This window comes from Macaca nemestrina, chromosome 7, assembly GCF_043159975.1.
Source record: "Macaca nemestrina isolate mMacNem1 chromosome 7, mMacNem.hap1, whole genome shotgun sequence".
In the NCBI taxonomy this organism is placed as follows: domain Eukaryota; kingdom Metazoa; phylum Chordata; class Mammalia; order Primates; family Cercopithecidae; genus Macaca; species Macaca nemestrina.
The window spans coordinates 13764320-13784375 of NC_092131.1; the positions used below are offsets into that span (position 1 = coordinate 13764320).

The following is a 20056-nucleotide window of genomic DNA, read 5'->3' on the forward strand; positions in this document are numbered from 1 at the left end:
TCTTATCCATTCTGCAGTTCTTTCTCTTTTAAGTGGAGCATATAGGCCATTTCCATTCAATGTTAGTATTGAAATGTGAGGTACCCTTGCGTTCATCATGCTCTTTGTTGCCTGTGTACTTTAGTTTTGTTTTTTCTTTTTACTTTTTAACTTGTATTTCTGCGTCCTGTGTGATTTTTATTTTATACTTTAAAGAGGTTGTTCTGATTTGATATATTTCCAGGGTTTGTTTCAAGATTTAGAGCTCCTTTTAGCAGTTCTTATTATAGTGGTGGCTTGGTAAATGGCAAATTCTCTCAGCATTTGTTTATCTGAAAGCAGTTGTTTATTTTGTGTATCTTTCCTTCATATATGATGCTTAGTTTTGCTGGATACAAAATTCTTGGTTGAAGATTGTTTTGTTTGAGGAGGTTGAAGATAGGGCCCCAGTCCCTTCTAGCTTGTAGGGTTTCTCCTGAGATGTCTGCTGTTAATCTAATAGATTTTCCTTTATAGGTTATCTGGTGTTTCTGTGTCACAGCTCTTAAAATTCTTTCCTTCATCTTAACTTTGTATAACCTGATGACAATGTGCCTAGGCGAAGATCTTTTTGCAGTGAATTTCCCAGGTGTTCTTTGTGCTTCTTGTATTTGGATATCTAGGTCTCTAGCAAGGCTGGAGAAGTTTTCCTCAATTATTCTCCCAAATATGTTTTCCAAGCTTTTGGCATTCTCTTCTTCCTCAGGTATACCAATTATTCTTAGGTTTGGTCATTTAACGTAATCCCAGACTTCTTAGAGCCTTTGTTCATTTTTTCTTATTCTTTTTTCTTTGTCTTTCTTGGATTGGGTTAATTTGAAGACCTTGTCTTTGAGCTCTGAATTTCTTCTACTTGTTCAGTTCTATTGCTGAGACTTTCCACAGCATTTCACATTTCTAAAAATATGTCCAGAATTTCCTTTTTATTGTTTTGCCTTTATGTATTTCCTCGAATATTTCTCCCTCCACTTCTTGTATCATTTTTTGGATTTCCTTGCATTGAGGCTTTACCTTTCTCTGGTCCCTCCCTGATTAGCTTAATAACTAACATCCTGAATTCTTTTTCAGGTAAGTCAGGGATTTCTTCTTGGTTTGGATCCATTGCTGGTGAACTAGTGTGATTTTTTTTTTTTTTTTTGGTGGGGGGTGGTGTTGAAGAGCCCCGTTTTGTCATATTACCAGGGTTGGTTTTCTGGTTCCTTCTCATTTGGTAGGCTCTTTCAGAGGGAAGGTCTAGGGCTGAAGGCTGTTATTCAGGTTCTTTTGTCCCATGGGGTGTTCCCTTGATGTAGTACTCTCCCCCTTTTCCTATGGATGTGGCTTCCTGTGAGCCAAACTGCAGTGATTGTTGTCTGTCTTCTGGGTCAAGCCACCCAGCAAGCCTACCTGGCTATGGGCTAGTACTGGGGGTTGTCTGCACAGAGTCCTGTGATGTTAACTGGCTATGGGGATCTCAGCCACGGATACCAGCGCCTGCTCCAGTGGAGATGGTGGAGGATGCATTGTACTCTGTGAGGGTCCTTAGCTTTGGTAGTTTAATGCTCTATTTTTGTGTTGGTTGGCCTCCTGCCAGGAGGTGGCACTTTCCAGAAAGCATCAGCTATAGTGTGGAGAGGGACCAGCGGTGGGTGGGGCCCTAGAACTCCCAAGATTATATGCCCTTTGTCTTCCGCCACCAAGGTGGATAGGGAAGGACCGTCAGGTGGGGGCAGGTCTACACCTGCTTAGACTTTCCTTGGGTGGGTCTTGCTGTGGCTGTTTTGGGGATGGGGGTAAGATTCCCAGGTCACTGGAGTTGTGTACCTAGGAGGATTATGGCTACCTCTGGTGAGTCATGCAGGTTGTCAGGGAAGTGGGGGAAAGCTGGCAGTCACAGGCCTCACCCAGCTCCCAGCTCCCTCACAAACTGAAGGGCAGGTCTCACTCCCACCGTATCTTCCCCAACAGCCCCTGTCTGTTTCCAGGGGGAGGGCTTGAAAACTTGCCCAAGGCTATCCACTTTCCAGCTGTGAAAGAAAAGGGCTTTAGTTCTTCCCCTGCCTGTAAAGTCTGGATTCCTGCCCTTCCCCCAAGTTCTGGCCAGGAGGCTTCTGGTCCTCTTCAGATTGTTACATCAAATTGTTACAGAGTTTGGCTACAGAATGCCTTCTTTCTGTGGAGTTTTACCCCCTGCTCCTCTGGCCACCCGCTAAATGGATCCCTGTGGTGCCAGGCAGGAATGGGCTGCTTGGGGACCCAGCGAGCTCCCAGGGCCTTTCTGCTGCTTCCTCTACCCCTGTATTTCGCTCAGCTCTCTAACTTGTCTCAGGTTCAGGTAAAGTCAGAAACTTCTCCCGCAAACGGACCTTCAGCTTCTCCAGTGGGGGTGTGCGTTTGGGAGAGGAGGGTCTCCCTCCTCTCCGCATTTGGGGCACTCACAGTATTTGGGGGTCTCCTGGGTCCTGCAGGAGCAGTCCACTTCCTTCAGAGGGTCTGTGAGTCTTCTTGGGATTACTGGTTTGTTCTTGCAGTCAATCTGGAGCTAAAACTCACAGTGCAAGCCTCCGCTTACTGCTCTTTCAGGAGCTGCAATCTAGTCCTGCCTCCTGGGAGCCACATCAGTGGTTGGGTTTAAATCTGTTACTTTTCTATTAGTCCCAGCTCTTCTTTGTTTCCTTCTTTGGCACTGAATTGTGTGTGTGTGTGTGTGTGTGTGTGTGTATGTGAATTCTGTTCAATTCAGACACTATCTACCTAGAGTTAGTGTCATTCCTTACAGGTTAAGGGCTCAGCTCACAAGGTTGCCCCCATTAATGATGCTCATCACAAATACTGGTACTTCTGATCAGCTTGGCTACAAATTGGGTATTCCTACAACACCTTCCTCAGGTTCAACACTTTGCTATGCCTGACAGAACTCAGGGAAACACTTTACTTGCATTTAACAATTTATTATAAAAGATGTAACTGAGAAACAGCCAGATGGATGAGATGACTAGGGAAGGGTATGGGGCGGGGTTGGAAGTCAGGAGAGAGGGCATGGAGTTTCCATCGTCTCTGAGGAGACCACCCAGGAATCTCTCCAAACTCCATTGTTTAGAGATTTTTTGGAGTTTCCATTGCATAGGCATGATTGATAATTGATTAAATCATTGGTTGTTAGTGACTGAGCTCAGTTTCCAGTCCCTTCTTCCCTCCCTGAAGGTTATTGGGGAGAGGCAGCTGAAAGTCTCACAAGGTTTTATATCAGCAACTGAGGACTAAGACCAAATATTTCAACAAAAGATGCTCCTATCACTCAGAAAGTTACAAGGCTCTTAGAAGCACTGTGTCAAGAACTAGGGACAGAGACTATAATATATATATATGTATATGCATAGATACCATTTTATCTTTTTTGTTGTCTTATTAGCTATAATTCTTATGTCTTTTTAGTGATTGTTTTGGGGTTCATAATATATATCTTTAATTTTATTATAGTTTACCTTCAAGTAATTTACTACTTCACATACAACATAAGAATCTTACAAGAATATATTTGTTTCTCTCCTCCTTTGTGCTTTTTGTTGTATACTTCATATGTTTTAGAGATTCCAGAATACATTTTTATTATCTTTGCTTTAAACAATTGTTTTTAAAGATGTTTAAATAAGAAAAATAAGGGGTTTTGGGTTTTTGTTTGTTTTTAGAGACAGTGTCTCCCTCTGTCACCCATGCTAGAGTGCAGTGGCATGATCATGGCTCACTGCAACCTCAACCTCCCGTGCTCAAACAATCCTCCTGCCTCAGCCTCCCAAGTTTTGAAGACTACAGGAGTGTGCCACCATGTCTGGCAATATTTTTTTAAAGATGGGAGTCTCACTATGTTGCCCAGGCTGGTCTTGATCCTCCCACCTAGACCTTCCAAAGTGTTGGGATTGCAGGCATGAGCCACCATGCCTGGCCATAAAAAGAAGTTTTTAAATATTTACCTACGTAGTTACTGTTTTGGTTGCTCATTATTTCTTTGGGTACATCCAGATTTTCATTTTATATTATCTTTTCAATTGCATGAAAGACTAATATTTCTGATAGCTCACATTTGCTGCTGGTGAATTATTTCAGGTTTTATATGCCTAAAGTCTTTATTTCACATTTTGTTTTGAGAGAGAGTTTTGCTGGGTGTAGAGTTACAGATTGTCAGGTTTTTTTTTTTTTTTTGGTCTTTAGGCATTCAAATAAAAAATATTGCTACACTGTCTTCTGGCTTTTAGTTGTTTCTGATAAAAAACCTGCTGTTCTTCTTATCGAGAGTTTTATGTGTTTTTGCTCTCTTTTTTCCTTATAGTATCTTATTTTTGTGTGTGTGGTAATTTTTTACTGAGAGCTGCTTGTTTCCTTTGCAAATTGTGAAAATTTTTGGAGATCTATAATAATGGTTTCTCCCTTGAGAAAGCATTTATTGACTTCTGCCTAGGGCATTATCACTTTGGAACTTCTTTAAATTCTCAGCCTGAGTTGTTTTGTTTTAACCACCCAGAGGATTTGGACTCTGTACATTCAAAGACCAGTTTGAAAATGTTCAGACATAGACAAAAGTTTTATATTTACGTTTTCTGAAAACTTGAGAAAATTTTCTTTTATTCCCTCCTTTCTCACCGAAGGAAAGTCTTGGGAAAGTGTTGTGTAGATTACTGCTTCCCACTCCTCACAAAAACAACACATACACCCAAAACTTGCCCTTTATCTCTTTTATTTTTTCATTTCTTGGACATTTGTAATTCATTACTGGTGACCTAAGACCTCAGTGCTAGCCTGTCATACTTTTTTTCCTCAGTTTCTAATTTACTTGTGCCTTCTGGTTCCATCTGGGGAAATCTGTGTAGAGTGGAGGAGCTTTGGGTCAGTCAGGGTGGCACTTGGCTACCTTATTCTGTGCAAAAGAATGAATTCCAGACTAAAGTATGTTCATCTGTTGATTCACACTGTTTTTATTTTGTTTTGTTTTTTACTTTTAAGGAAGTGGGAAAACTCTTGCCTTTGCCATCCCAGTGATTCATGCAGTATTGCAGTGGCAGAAGAGGAATGCTGCCCCTCCTCCAAGTAACACTGACGCATCACCTGGAGAGAACAGAACTGAGGCCAGAGCTGAGACTGGATCACCAGGCAAGGCTGAAGCTGAGTCTGGAGCATTGCCTGATGATACTATAATTGAGAGTGAAGCACTGCCCAGTGATACTGCAGCTGAGGCCAGAGCCAAGACTGGAGGCACTGGCTCAGACCAGGCATTGCTCTTTGGTGACGATGATGCTGGTGAAGGGCCTTCTTCCCTGATCAGGGAGAAGCCTGTTCCCAAACAGAATGAGAATGAGGAGGAAAATCTTGATAAAGAGCAGATTGGAAATCTAAAACAAGAGTTGGATGACAAAAGCGCCACCTGTAAGGCATATCCAAAGCGTCCTCTGCTTGGACTGGTTCTGACTCCCACTCGAGAGCTGGCTGTCCAGGTCAAACAGCACATTGATGCTGTGGCCAGGTTTACAGGTGAGGTTTAGTTCCATTTAATAAATCCTTTCTAGGCAAATCCCAAATGCTCATTGGTAAAGATGAATGAGCTGTGGCTCCTGCCCTCTAGGGTAAGCCATTCTCATCTGTGAGTCAGACAATTAAGCCCTAGAGAAAATTGATTGAGTGACATTTTTTCAGTTCCCTCAAGGATAATACATAGTTGGTGCCATTGTAGATGCATAGGAAATTTATTGGATACAGTAGATGCTCAGGGCAGGGATTAGCAAACTGTCTGGTTTTGTAAATAAAGTTTTACTGGAATACACCCACACCTATTTGGTTTTATATTGTCTATGGTTAGTTTTGTACTACAAAGGTGAAGTTGAATAGAGTTAATAGTTGTGACGGAGACCATCTGGCCTATGAGGCCAGTAATGTTTACTACTGACCCTTTCAGAAAAAGTTGGCTGATCCCTGCTATAAGCAGTTAGGATTTAATTCTCTCAGGGAATTCACTCGGGGAAGGTCTTCACTCTGGGAATTTTAATTTTATAATAGAAGCAGTTAATTACCAAATTGTTACTATTGCTAAGCCCTTTACCTGCATGATACTATGAGAACTTCTCCATCAGAGAAGAAAACAACAGGGCATTAGAGGACCTTTCAGAATAATTCTAATTGAGGGAAATAAGAGAGGTATAGCACAGCTGCAGCTCATATTCCCCCCAGCATTATGGTGCACCAGTGCTCAGTTTTCCCAGAGCTTTGGAGGTAAGCATACCTGGTTTCAAATTCATCCTCTTTGGTGTGGTTGGAGGGGAGGGAGCAGGAAAGAAATGAGGTTGAAGAAGTAGGGCCCAGATCACAGAAGACTTAGTAAGCCCTGTAGGAGTGGCACCAACAGTCTGGCCAGGCCTGCTCTTTTAGCAATGCTCTAGAGCATTACACTGTGCTGATGACTGTCTCTGGTAATCTGGGGTGCCTGTGTCAGCCATGTAAGAAAATGATCACCCAGATTGAATGAGTGTCCCTTATGTTTTCTGTCCCATAGGAATTAAAACTGCTATTTTGGTTGGTGGAATGTCCACGCAGAAACAGCAGAGGATGCTGAGCCGTCGTCCTGAGATTGTGGTTGCCACTCCAGGCCGGCTGTGGGAATTAATTAAAGAAAAGCATTATCATTTGAGGAACCTTCGGCAGCTCAGGTAATAGATGGTACTTCTCTTTTCCCCCTCACTGCCTTTTCTGAAATGAGCTTCAGGTGACATGGTGTGAGCAATGCCTTCTTCCCATTGCAGAATGCCATGGTGTGGTATCATCCAGACCCTGGCCTTTAGAAAGCCAATGAGGCCCCGATGTGGTGGTGGTAGTGGTGGGGGGGAGGGGTGTGTGTGTGTGTGTGTGTCTGTGTGTCTGTGTGTCTGTGTGTATATATATATATATAGATCATTCCTCTTAACCTGCTACTGACTGATGATATGGGTCTCTCTGGATCTGCAGGTGCCTGGTGGTGGATGAGGCTGACCGGATGGTTGAGAAAGGTCATTTTGCTGAGCTCTCACAGCTGCTAGAGATGCTCAATGACTCCCAATACAACCCAAAGAGACAAACGCTTGTTTTTTCTGCCACGCTCACCCTGGTGCATCAGGCGCCTGCTCGAATCCTTCATAAGAAGCACACCAAGAAAATGGACAAAACAGCCAAACTTGACCTTCTTATGCAGAAAATTGGCATGAGGGGCAAGCCCAAGGTCATTGACCTCACAAGGAATGAGGCCACGGTGGAGACGCTAACAGAGACCAAGATCCATTGTGAGACTGATGAGAAAGACTTCTACTTGTACTACTTCCTGATGCAGTATCCAGGCCGCAGCTTAGTGTTTGCCAACAGCATCTCCTGCATCAAACGCCTCTCTGGGCTCCTTAAAGTCCTTGATATCATGCCCTTGACCCTACATGCCTGTATGCACCAGAAGCAGAGGCTCAGAAACCTGGAGCAGTTTGCCCGTCTGGAAGAGTAAGTTAGGACTGTCCCCAGAGGCTTAACCTCTAGTTAGTTACTGGGGTAAAAGGGGTCAGGATGGTGGGGAAATGGTAGAAAAGCCACCTTCTGTCATAGGGGCCTTATCTCAGTGGTAGGTAGCCTTTTTTTTTTTTTTTTTTTTTTTTTTTTTTTGCACAGCATTTGGCAAGGTTACTCTTTTAGTGGATTTGGTTGCTGTTAAATGCCATACAGAAGCTTCAATACTAATGAATATGGGTGACAATACATAATATTGAATATATAGACAATAGATTAGGTCCTATGCTGGCACTTTAGATTCAGAATCACATTCAGTTACTCTCCTAACATCCTTAAGAGGAAGCAGAATAGATTCATGGTTAAGAGCACAGATCCTGGAACCAGAATGCCTGAAATCAAATCCTAGCTGTGTCACTCCTTAGGTGGTCAAGTTATTTAACTTCTCTGTAATTTAATTTTCTCATTTTTGGGATAATAATAGAACCCATTATAGGGTTGTTATGAGGATTAAGTGATTGTAAATTCATGCGTGTAAAGTATTTAGAACAGTCTCTAGCATATAGTATATGTATATTGCTAAATGTTAGCTTTAATAATTTCTTCTTCTATTACTACTTATTACCATTATCACTATTCTCATTTATAGATGAAGAAATGAGGTCTAGAAAAGCCGATCAGTCTGCCCAAGGTTTCTCTGCCTGGAAGTGGTAGAACTAGGCCTTAGACAAGCCTGTTGGACCTCAGAGCCCATGCTGTGTCTTATTCCTGATGTCTTTGTCCATCTGCCTTTGGACCAGGCTGATGCTCAGGGAATGGGGTCCAGATTGTCAAGATGAGGGCCTGGGAAGTTGAGGCAGACTATAAAGTGTCCTTTGCTAGTGTTTTGTCAGGTCACAGGGTAGTTAGTTTTTAGAACAAGTGTTTGATTTACTTGTTTTAAAAAATTGGTAAGTAGTATCAGTGGTTTACTGAGATTAGCTTAGAACAAGGCTTGGCAAACTATAGCCCTCGTGCCAAATCTTCCTTGCTGCCTTTTTTTTTTCCTTTTTGAGATGGGGTCTTGCTGTGTTGCCCAGGTTAGACTTGAACTCACGGGCTCAAACAATCCCACCTTAGCATCCTAAGTAGCTAGGACTACCAATGAATGCCATCACACCTGGCTGCCGCCTGTTTTTTAGTAGATGTTTTACTGGAACACAGCAAACCCATTTATGTATTGTCAGTATCTGCTTTTGCGACAGAGTTGAATAGTTGCCATGGAGACTATGTTTTTCACAAAGTTGGAAATGCTCTCTGGCTCTTTACAGAAAAAGTTTGCTGATCTTGACCCAGAGCAGTAGTTTAATGTTTTACAAACTAGGATTTGCATTGCGTTTCCCGGCCTCAGCTCAGAAATGCAGGGAGTGAGGATCCTGAAGGGCCAGAATCTTATGTTTTGAAGCACCTCAAGTACTTTTGACTTTCCATGAACCACACACTGAGAAACATCATCCAACACATTTATCAAGTGATTACAATGAACCAGATGTTGTTTCTATGCGGTGGTTATACAGCAGTGAGTAATGCAAAGTCCTTGCTCTCATGGAGCTTACATTCTAGTAGAGGGAGATAATAAATTGCAAAGTAAGTCCACAGTGTACCAAGTGATCCTAAGAAGTAAGTTGAGCAAGGGTTGGAGAAAAGAGATTGGGTATGTGTGGTCAGGGAGGCTTATCTGATGAAGTGAAAATTGAGCAGAGAGCTGAAGAAAGTAATAAAGTGAGTCATATGGATATTTGAGGCAAGACCCTTTAAGGCCTAAGGAGTAGCAAGTGCAAAGGCTTGGAGGTGAGAGCATGCTTGGTTTGTTTGGGGAAGAACAAGGAAGTCTGTGCCATTGGGAGGAAGTGAGAGGGTGATAGGATAGGAGGTCACTGACCCAGAATATGTATGGCCTCATTTAACTCACTGGAGGGAGTTTTTTTTATCATTGCAGAGTATGGCATGTTAGTTGGGGTCAGTGAGTCCCAAATTTGGATCCAGACTCCACAACTGAATAGCCATGTACATACCTTGGGAAGTTAATCTCTAAGAGCCTCAGTTTTTTTGCAAAAGGGTATAGAAGTGATATCTTACAGAGTATTGGTAAGGACTGTAATGTTTAGGATGCTCAGCAGTTGGTAAGAATTTGATTAAAGATAGCTGTTGGTTATTATTAATAAGCTTTCTCTCTCTACCCCAGCTGTGTTCTCTTGGCAACAGATGTGGCAGCTCGGGGTCTGGATATTCCTAAAGTCCAGCATGTCATCCATTACCAGGTAGGGGCATCTGAAAATGTATAGGCATCTGCCTGCATTGAATCGGGAAATTTTAAGGCAAAGGTTGGGGGAGGGAGGAGGAATTGTTGGTTCCAAGGCTCTTGCATCAGAGAATACCAGCCCACTACTCCCACTTTTGGAACACTGCTGAGATTTGGTCTCCAGAAAACTTTGCTTTGTCTGATGTCAAGCAACCCTTCTCTCCAAGCTACTTGATATTGTCAGGTTAGAGTCTTAGTTTTTTCTGTGAAATGGGCATAAGTTAAGCTTGTAATTGGTTACCCTGATGTAGAGAAGTATGAATAGAAGAGTGTGGTAGTTTAGATCTCTCTGGGCTCAAATCCCAGCTGTGTAACCTTGAACAAGTCATGTAATCTCTCTGTATCTCAGTTTTCTCATGTGTTAAATGGCAGTGAGTACCTGCTTCTTAGGGTTCTTATTGAGGTAAAATAAGTTACTGAGTATAAAGAGCTTAAGAAGCCACCTGGCACATTGTAAGCACTTACTCATGTTAACTGCCATTGATAGTAGCAGTAATATTAGTTTGTGCATCTAGTGAATATCAGCATAAAGCTGTGGTTAGGAGTATGGGCACCGGAACCAGCCTGCCAGGCTTTGAATCCCCAGTCTGCTGCTTCATAGTTGGTTAGTGTTAGGCAAGTTATTTAGTACCTCTGGTTTCAGTGTCATCGTTTGTAAACTGGAAGTAACAATGCTAGCTATCCCATAGGGTTATCCTGAGAATTAAATTGAGCTGATGCTCATGAAGCCAGTAGCACAGTGTAAGTACTCAATAAATGATAGCTGTTATGGCATTATTATTTTTTCTCTTTAATTCCTCTTTGTGCTTTTAAAAATCTTTTAGGCTGCTGTTTCAGTGAAACAACAAACTCAAAGTGCTTTTTCCCATTCTCTCACTTCACAACAACAATCAACACAGAAGACTTCTGTAACCAAACGTGTGGGCATTTTTCACCATATATCAAGCTGCAGCCTCCAGCTGGGTGTCCTCTTATTTAGTTTCATTTTCCGATGCTGTCTTCCTGGAGATGGCCTCAGATCCCACAAGATGTCCCTCCTCCCCGTGACCAGTCTATAAGTTGGGGCCTCTGGAACTTCTGACCAACCAGCTTCAAGTTGGGGTTCCCTTGACCCCCCTCTTTGGGTTCAATTAATTTGCTACAGCAGCTCTCAGAACTAAAACACATTACCAGTTTATTTTAGAGGATATTAGAGGCCGGGCGCGGTGGCTCAAGCCTGTAATCCCAGCACTTTGGGAGGCCGAGACGGGCGGATCACGAGGTCACAAGATCAAGACCATCCTGGCTAACACGGTGAAACCCCGTCTCTACTAAAAAAAAAAATACAAAAAACTAGCCGGGCGAGGTGGTGGGCGCCTGTAGTCCCAGCTACTCGGGAGGCTGAGGCAGGAGAATGGCGTGAACCCGGGAGGTGGAGCTTGCAGTGAGCTGAGATCCGGCCACTGCACTCCAGCCTGGGCGACAGAGTGAGACTCTGTCTCAAAAAAAAAAAAAAAAAGAATATAGATGGGGAGATGTATAGGCTGAGGTATAGGGGAAGGAGCATGGAGTTGCCATGCCCCTCCTGGGTACACCACCCTCCAGGAATGTCCACATATTCAGCTTATTCAAAAGTTCTCCAAACTCTGTCCTTTTGGGATATTTATGGAGACTTCATTGGGTAAGATGATTAATTAAACCATTGGCCTTTGGGTAGTAGCACTGAAAGTCCCAACCTTCTAATCCCGGCCTTTCTGGTGACCAGCCCCCATCCTGAAACTACCTAGGGGGCTATCAGCCATCAGTCAATAGTTTGTCATTAGCTTACAAAAAGACATTACTTTTGAGATTCCTTTGCCAGGAAACAGGATGAAGAGCAAAAACATATTTCACTGTATCACAGGTGCTAATTTTGGTTTAGCAAATCTCTGTAGTCTTCCCTTTTTTGGGGAAGGAGTTGGGTCAACCTTTGTGGAGTCAAGATGAATCAAATACAGTCCCAGCCCCTAAGAAGTATTGGATCCAGCAGAGGAGGTGAGATGACCACAGCCATAATTTAAGGCAGAAGGTATTAGAAAATTACCAAATACAGTGGAAGAGAGGTAACTTCTAGTTTGGGAGGTTGGAAAGTACTTTTTAAAAGATGCCTGACATTTAAGGGTGGAGAGGATTTGGACATGTAGAGGCATTAAAGGAAGGAGCAAAGAAATGGGCAGTGTTCAGGGGCACTTGGCTCAGAGTGAAAAGAGGGGATGTGTTGGGAAAGGAATAGTTGCTGAGGCTGGAGGGGTAAGTTGGAGGCAAGTCACTAAAGGCCCTGAGTGTCAGGTTGAAGAGTTGGGCCTTTATCCTATAAGTAAAGAATGGCAAATCTCAATTCTAGAGCTCTTATGAACAGTTCATAGTGGCTGCTTAAAGTACTATATTGAAAAGGATACCTAGTTGTTATCTGGGCCCAGTGGAGAAGACTGTTGTGCTTGATTAATGGTGTGTGCCGGGGCTCAGTGGGTGTGTCAGCAACCATGCCACATTATCTATGGATAATATATATATAGGAGTAGAGACCATGTAACCCAGGGATTAACATGGTTTGTGGAGCTGGGCTGCTTAAATCCTGGATAAGAAGTGACTGCTGTGGTCTGGCTACATGGTTTTGAGGACCTGAACTAGGTTGAGGGGCATGGGAGGGGAGAGCCTACACAGTGAATGGGCTAAACCTGGGAACATTTTGAATGTGGGACTAAGAGAGGAGGGCTAGGTTGCTCTACAATGCTGCAGAAGTTTCTACCTGCCTGGCTGGGAGGTAGGAGGGTCCGGTTTAGATGTGGCCCTGAGGAGAGGACCAGTGTTTGGCAGTGGCCATGTATTGATCTCCCAGTTCTTCCTGTGGCAGGTCCCACGTACCTCGGAGATTTATGTCCACCGAAGTGGTCGAACTGCTCGAGCTGCCAATGAAGGTCTCAGCCTGATGCTCATTGGGCCTGAGGATGTGATCAACTTTAAGAAGATTTACAAAACCCTCAAGAAAGATGAGGACATCCCGCTATTCCCTGTGCAGACAAAATACATGGACGTGGTCAAGGTAGAAAGCAAAGTTAAAACCCCAGTGTTAATGAAGGGATTGGGCTGCTCCCTTGCAGAGCACCTTGCTGTGGGACTCTGGCAGCAAAACCCTTGAAAACTAAGGAATGGTTCTGCCAACAGCTGAACAAGGAGACTTGTAGAAAGGATTGAGAGCAACATACCTGGGAAAAGAGAGAAAAGGGGAGTGACTGAAGGTGTGAGGCATTTTCTCCCTGAACCATTTCTTCCTTGTCTGGCCCTGAAGTCCCCCCTGCTCACCGGACAGTGCAGTGGTCATGGCTGCCTGGATATCCTGTCAGAGGGTTGTAGACAGTGTGGTTAGCATTTCTTGCTGAGGCAGATGCTACAGGTTTGGCACATCCCTGGAGCAGGTTCCAGTAAAGTCTGTCTTTTGGGTTTTAACTCAGCAAGTATTCCCCAAGTAGGTGCTGCTTACCGTGGGACACTGTATTAGTGACCAAAGTGGGGTGAGTTCTTCTCAGAGGTTTGCCAGCTGTGAATAAAGTTCAGGTACAATGGAGCAGTGTGGAATTACTGGGCATATGGTTACATTGGGAGGAGAAGAGGTTCTGTCCCAGCTTCCTGCTGGCAAAGATGTGGAAGGGTACAGAGGAGGTGGAATTCCAGGAATTGAGGGAGCAAAAGCATGGCACAGTTCAAGGAATGTTGGCTTCTCTGGCTCAAAAGGAATATTAGCTATTTGGGGAAATAGGGTGGAGATAAGGCTGGAAAAGTGGAAATCAGAGAGAATTCCCATTAGTAAGGAGGAATAGGAGCCACCCAGGCTTCCCGTGATTCCTTTGATCACATCACAAGATCCTTCTCATTTTGCCTCTGCAGTGCAGCCCCAAAACCCCCTAGAGGGAGAGTTGAAATGTTTTATCTTAGCTCAGCTGTGGAAGCGAGCTGTGGCATCTGTGTAAAGAGTTCACTTGGGTTACCTATAGGTTGGCAGTCGAACCAGTAAGGGTTTTCAAAGGATGTGGCTGTTGAGGTTGATTGTTGGAAAAGCTGTCGGTTGTGTTTAGATGTGTACACACAGACGGGTAATGGTTGCCCACTGGGTTTTTATCAGGAAACAAAACAAATGCGTTTCAATAGGAACTGAACTGCATCTCACCACTGATCTCAAGAGCTTTTTATTTATCTATGTGTTTATTATTATTATTATTATTATTTGAGACAGAGCTTCACTCATGTTGCCCAGGCTGGAGTGCAATGGCACAATCTCGGCTCACCACAACTTTCGCCTCCCAAGTTCAAGCGATTCTCCTGCCTCAGCCTCCCGAGTAGCTGGGATTACAGGCATGTGCCACCATGCCAAGCTAATTTTGTATTTTTTTTGTATTTTTAGTAGAGATGGGGTTTCTCCATGTTGGTCAGGCTGGTCTCAAACTCCTGACCTCAGGTGATCTGCCCGCCTTGGCCTCCCAAAGTGCTGGGATTACAGGTGTGAGCCACCGTGCCTGGCTCAAGAGCTTTTTAAAAACACTACTTGCTGGGCATGGTGGCTCACGCCTGTAATCCCAGCACTTTGGGAGGCTGAGGTGGAAAGATCACTTGAGCCCAGGAGTTCAAGACCAGCCTAGACAACACAGTGAGACCCTGTCTTTACAAAAAATAAAAATAAAAAAATTAAAATAGCTAGGCATGGTGGTGCCTCCCAGCTGCTTGGGAGGCTGAGGTGGGAGATCGCTTGATCCAAGGAGGTTGAGGCTGCAGTGAGCCATGATCGTGCCACTGCTCTCCAGCCTGGGCAGCAGAGTGATACCTGCCTTAAACACACAAACACAACTCAAGTGAGACTTTGCTTCCCAGAGGCCTGAACTCTGTTTCAGGTGAATATTTTCTGTTACTTCCCCCCAGGAGCGAATCCGTTTAGCTCGACAGATTGAGAAATCTGAGTATCGGAACTTCCAGGCTTGCCTGCACAACTCTTGGATTGAGCAGGCAGCAGCTGCCCTGGAGATTGAGCTGGAAGAAGACATGTATAAGGGTAAGCCCTTGGGCGGGATGGGAATTAAGGAAGTTGAAATCTCTCTTTAACTTTTGCCTTGTTGGAACCATCTCTACTACTGTGGATCTTGTCAGAATCAGCAAGACGTCCTTCCCCCTCTTTGCTAACAGGCCCTAGTCCCAGATGAGCCTACTGGCCTCTGTCAGTCTTTGTTTCCTCTGTCTCTGTCTTGTGCCCTTAGCTGCCTCTTCTTACATGGACAGGCAGTGGAGTACAGTGAGGAAGGGAGCAGGCTTTCTGGCCAGGCTGCCTGTGTTAGAATGCCGGCTCATTGCCTTAACTATGTTACTGAGTCAAGTTATTTAACCTCTGTTGTGTCTCAGTTTTCTCCGCCATAAAATGGAAGTAGTCAACTACCTACTTCATGGGATTGTTGTGAAGACTGATTGAGTTAAAAAATGTTAAGTGCTTGTGGTATTGCCTGGCAAATAGAAAGTATTACATTTTAAGTTACTTGTCATTATGGTTCCTACTACACCTGCCTTCCAAGCTGACAAAGCACTTCCATGCCATTATCTCATTTGATCTTCTCCACTCTCATGACATGAACACAGCAGGAATTACTCTCCTTTTACATATGGGAACTAGATACTCACAGCAGAGGCACTTTTTGCAGGGCAACAGCTCTGTCACAAGGCATTTCCTGAGCTGCTACTCTGTATGTGACCAGAGGCTGAGGCTTCAGGGATGAGTCTGCTCGGTCCCTGCTCGAGAAAGCTCCTGAGTCTTAAGAAGTGGTAGAACCAAATCTAGAACTGCATGCTCCTTCCACACCACCAGGGATGCGGCTCAGCAGAGATGTTGACACCTCGGTGCCCAAGTCAGCAAATTCAGAGACAGACTAACTGCTGTCTGCTCAGCATGGAAGCCAGGAGCCAAACCAGTGGGCTTGATGACAGTGAGCTGGTCCTCCTGGTGGCTCAGGGTTGGGGCTTGGGCCCAGCTTCCCTTCCTAAAGACAGGCTGAGGTGGAACCCTTTGGCTCTTCCAGCCTCTCCATGTGCAGTCACAGCACTGGTGGCAAGGCACAGGACAGCTGGGCTACAAGGAAGCATTCAGTGTCTCCTGGGGGGCGGGGGGCAGTGGGTGGTTGTAGTTGTGAAGTCACCAAACCCTAGGTGGGCAGTAAGTGGGTGGGTCATAGGAAGAAAAGTGATCTTCAGTCAGGAGACTTGGGTTCTGGGCTCTGTCTGATGGCTGGCTCTGTGATGTGAGCCAGGTGACTTCTCTAAGCCTGAATTGCCTCATCTATAAACATAATTCCAGCCTTGGAGGATTTTTATGAAGTAAAAGGACAGAGCGGTCCTGCGTATCCCCCGCAAATGGTTAGATGTTATCCATTTACAGCCCCTGCCAAGCCACCACTGGCTTCTTCAGAGAACTTTTGAACCCTGCCTCCCTAAAGTAGTTCTAAAACATTTTTCATTGTGTTATCCATCAAGGGAAACAAAATGTTTCTACAAACCATAGTAAATAGGATCTTTTTTGTATTGTGTTTCAAGGAGGAAAAGCTGACCAGCAAGAAGAGCGTCGGAGACAAAAGCAGATGAAGGTTCTGAAGAAGGAGCTGCGCCACCTGCTCTCCCAGCCGCTGTTTACGGAGAGCCAGAAAACCAAGTATCCCACTCAGTCTGGCAAGCCGCCCCTGCTTGTGTCTGCCCCAAGTAAGAGCGAGTCTGCTTTAAGCTGTCTCTCCAAGCAGCAGAAGAAGACAAAGAAGCCAAAGGAGCCGCAGCTGGAACAGCCACAGCCAAGTACAAGTGCAAATTAACTGCCCTGGTCAAGTGTGTTAGTGACTGCACATTGCTCTCTGTTCTCTGGCTATTTGCAAAACCTCTCCCACCCTTGTGTTTCACTCCACCATCAACCCCAGGTAAAAATGTCTCCCTCTCTTCTACTCACACCCATAGCGGGAGAGACCTCATGCAGATTTGCATTGTTTTGGAGTAAGAATTCTATGCAGCAGCTTAATTTTTCTGTATTGCAGTGTTTATAGGCTTCTTGTGTGTTCAACTTGATTTCATAAATTAAAAACAATGGTCGGAGCCATTGTGTCATCCTGAATTTTTTTTTTTTTTTTTTTTTTTTTTTTTTTTAGCTAGAAGATGGTTGGGGGCATGGTGTCGTTTGTTTCATTATTAATTTGATGATTCTCCTGGGCCAGCACAGTGCTAAGCCCTTGAAAAGACAGGAATAGTGTCAGGCCTCTGGCTGCAGGCCAAGATCGGACAGTGTGGATGGAGCAAGAGGCTGGAATGTTAAAGAGGCACATGTTCCTGCTTTACCCAGAGCAGCACCCTAATAGCTCCTTAGTTCTCTCCCGCACTCTTGGCTATTGTCTGAGCCACTGTGGGAGGTGGGCAGGGATGAGGTTGCTGTCTTCAGGCTTCCCTCACATCACAGAGTCAGCAGTAACAGTCACAGGTCTGACGTGTGAAGCCCTCAGGATCTAGCCCCAGCCTTGTCTCCACTCCCCTCCTCTGTGACAGAGCAGGCTCCTGCCCACAGTTCCATGCACCCCTTCTCTTGTCCTGAGCCTTTGTGCAGAATAGGCTTTTCCATCGGTCTGGATTGCCTTTTGGTCTTCTCCATCCCAGAGCACTGCTATGGATCCTCTAGTCCTGAGCCTCTAAGTGGGGGCAGTGCTTCTCCTGGGGCTCCCTTAGTATCCCATGCTTACCCTCTTCATAGCACTTGCCGTGCTGTGTTCTCTTAGCTGAGCTCCTTGGGAGAAGAGGAACTCAAGGCTTGGTCAGCCTGGTATAAATGTGTGCCCAGAGAACTAGGGACTTCCTGGTGCTGCCCCAGCTTTGTCTGCATCAGTGTAGGTGAGTATCCACAACTCCCACAACCATGGGAGAAGCACAGATTTCTGCATAACTGTCTGGCTTCCAAACAAGTATTTATCGGGGCACAATACAATACAGCTGTTTAGTTCAAGGGGTGCTAGGGAATTGAAGAGGATACACAAATGGACCAAGATACCCCAAGATCTAAGTAGCTCGCCTCTCTCGCCTCATGGTTGGCACTTTTATCTAATTAGCATTTAGTCTTGAAGGTCCTGAGAAATAATTTTTTTTTTTGGAGACAGGGTCTTGCTCTGTTGCCCAGGTTGGAGTGCAGTGGCACAGTCACAGCTCACTGCAACCTCACACTCCTGGGCCCAGGCAATCCTCCTGCCTCAGCCTCCCAAGTAGCTGGGACTACAGGCACACACCACCATACCTGGCTGATTTTTTTTTTTTTTTTTGTAGAGGTGGGGTCTCACTATGTTGCTTAGGCTGGTCTCAAAACTCCTGCCCTCAAGTGATCCTCCTGCCTCAGCATCCCAAAGTGCTGGGATTACAGGTGTGAGCTACTGTGCCCATCTATAAGTCTTAATAGTGTTTTTTGTACTTGAGCATATAGACACCCAGTGATTGAGACTTGCCCAGCGCCACACAGCAGCCAAGTGGCAGAGGTGGAATTAGTATCTTCCTTCTGGGCCCAGGACAAGTTCAGAAAACTACTTCAGTCTCAGAAGTGTTGCCAAGGAGTGACCTCCCATCCCCCAGTGTCACCAGTGACCTGGATAGGAGGGGAAAGTGCCCCTGTCTGTGAGGTCAGCTCCTGACTGACAGCTATCAGAGAATGACAGGGAGATTCCCTTTTCCAAATGATGCAGTGGAGGTCAGTGGGGTTAGGAAGCAGGCTCAATATCCCCCAATAGTACCTGAGCCGTGGGAGTGAAGCCACTTGTCACAAGCCAAACATAGATCCCCTGATGACTGTTGGTGTCCCGCCCTAGCCTTCTAACAGCAAATTCTTTTCCTGTTTTCGGTGGAGGAGCTTAATAAGTCGACAGGCTGTATAAGACAGGAGCAGCCTTCCAAGTAGTGCTACTCTCGCCTGGTAAGGTGAAGTCAATGGGCAGAGCTTCCTGAGTGTCCCGGATCTGCCATTAAACAAGGAATATCCCTCCCCAGCTAATCTACTCAACACATCAGCACCACGGAAAAGCAGAGTTCTTGGCTGCATGCCAGGAACCCAGTATTAAGCCAGGACAAAAGTAGTTATGGAAACCATTTTAATGCTAGGAGAATGTTTTTACTTACTGCCCAGGGAAGCTGTAGGGCTTGGCCTACATCCCGCAGGGCCTGGGGCCCCTGAAAGTCACTCACTGAGTCACAGCCCCCTCCCCACTCCCATGTCTGCTCAGGGTGGCAATGCATTTGGCTCCTAGACTCTGTCTAATGGTTCCCCTGACACTCCTGCTTGGGAAGCCACAGAGTCACTGCCAAGGTGACATGCTGCCCCATCTGCAGTGCCCTGTGCTTCCTGTCGGGAAGAACAGGTTGGGGAACATCCCTTTGTAGAGCCCATACGATGAGTGTCAGGTATAATAGCTGTTTTCACACAAGGAATCTCATTACATTTTAGCCAATAATCCAGTGATACATAGGTATTGTCGCCATTTCACAAACTTTGGAATTGGGGTTCAGGGAGGTGAAGTTACTTGGCCAAGATCATACAGCTAGTAAGTGGCAATGCTGAGGGTTGAACCCTGGCATTCTGGCTCCAGAGATCTCATTTGTGCTTAAAATAGAAACCCAGTCAAAAGCAGGGACTGTGCTCTTTCTGTTGCTAATTGTTCCCATTGATTTATAAAGTTTCCTTTGGAGAGAAAGTATCATAATAAACGTGCAGTTGTAAAAACAAGCTCCCAAAACAACTCTCCTTCCAGCTTTTGGTCTGGAGAGAGATGGCTCTGTGGGGTGAGGGTAGAGTATTATCCAGGAAGTGTGACTGCCAGGGTGACTGGCTGCTGTGGACAAGCAAGGTAACATCGACAGATGACTAGATTTTAATAAGCTGCCAAAGCCTGCCACACCTTTTCATCCACTGTGTTTTCCCTTTGAGACAAATCTGAGAGGGAATGTCGGGGGAACAAGGGCAATGGTTCGGATTTGGCTGATGGTTTTTTGCAAAAAGGGGAAAAGCAGAGGGTAAGACCATGAAAGTAACTCGGCCTGCCTCTGCCAGAGCTTGAGTGTCCTGATTCTGAAGTGATAGAATAGATTCTTTCCTGGGAAGAGGGCCCCTGTGAGCTTCTGGGGGGCTCTGTGACCTGGAAGCACAGCACAGGCAAGTCT

General features: G+C 45.1%; 1 protein-coding gene across 1 annotated transcript in view; it reads left to right on the plus strand.

Annotated features, from left to right (window-relative positions):
• The window catches only part of LOC105467507 (DEAD-box helicase 24), a 29765-nt gene extending 12796 nt beyond the window's left edge, over nucleotides 1-16969 (plus strand). The window contains exons 3-9 of the mRNA XM_011717133.3: nucleotides 4996-5520; nucleotides 6536-6689; nucleotides 6985-7500; nucleotides 9728-9803; nucleotides 12717-12905; nucleotides 14774-14903; nucleotides 16427-16969. Coding sequence (XP_011715435.1) covers nucleotides 4996-5520; nucleotides 6536-6689; nucleotides 6985-7500; nucleotides 9728-9803; nucleotides 12717-12905; nucleotides 14774-14903; nucleotides 16427-16695 — 1859 coding nt within the window. The 3' untranslated portion in view covers nucleotides 16696-16969. The remainder of the gene's footprint in view (nucleotides 1-4995; nucleotides 5521-6535; nucleotides 6690-6984; nucleotides 7501-9727; nucleotides 9804-12716; nucleotides 12906-14773; nucleotides 14904-16426) is intronic.
• Nucleotides 16970-20056: the final 3087 nt, after the last annotated feature.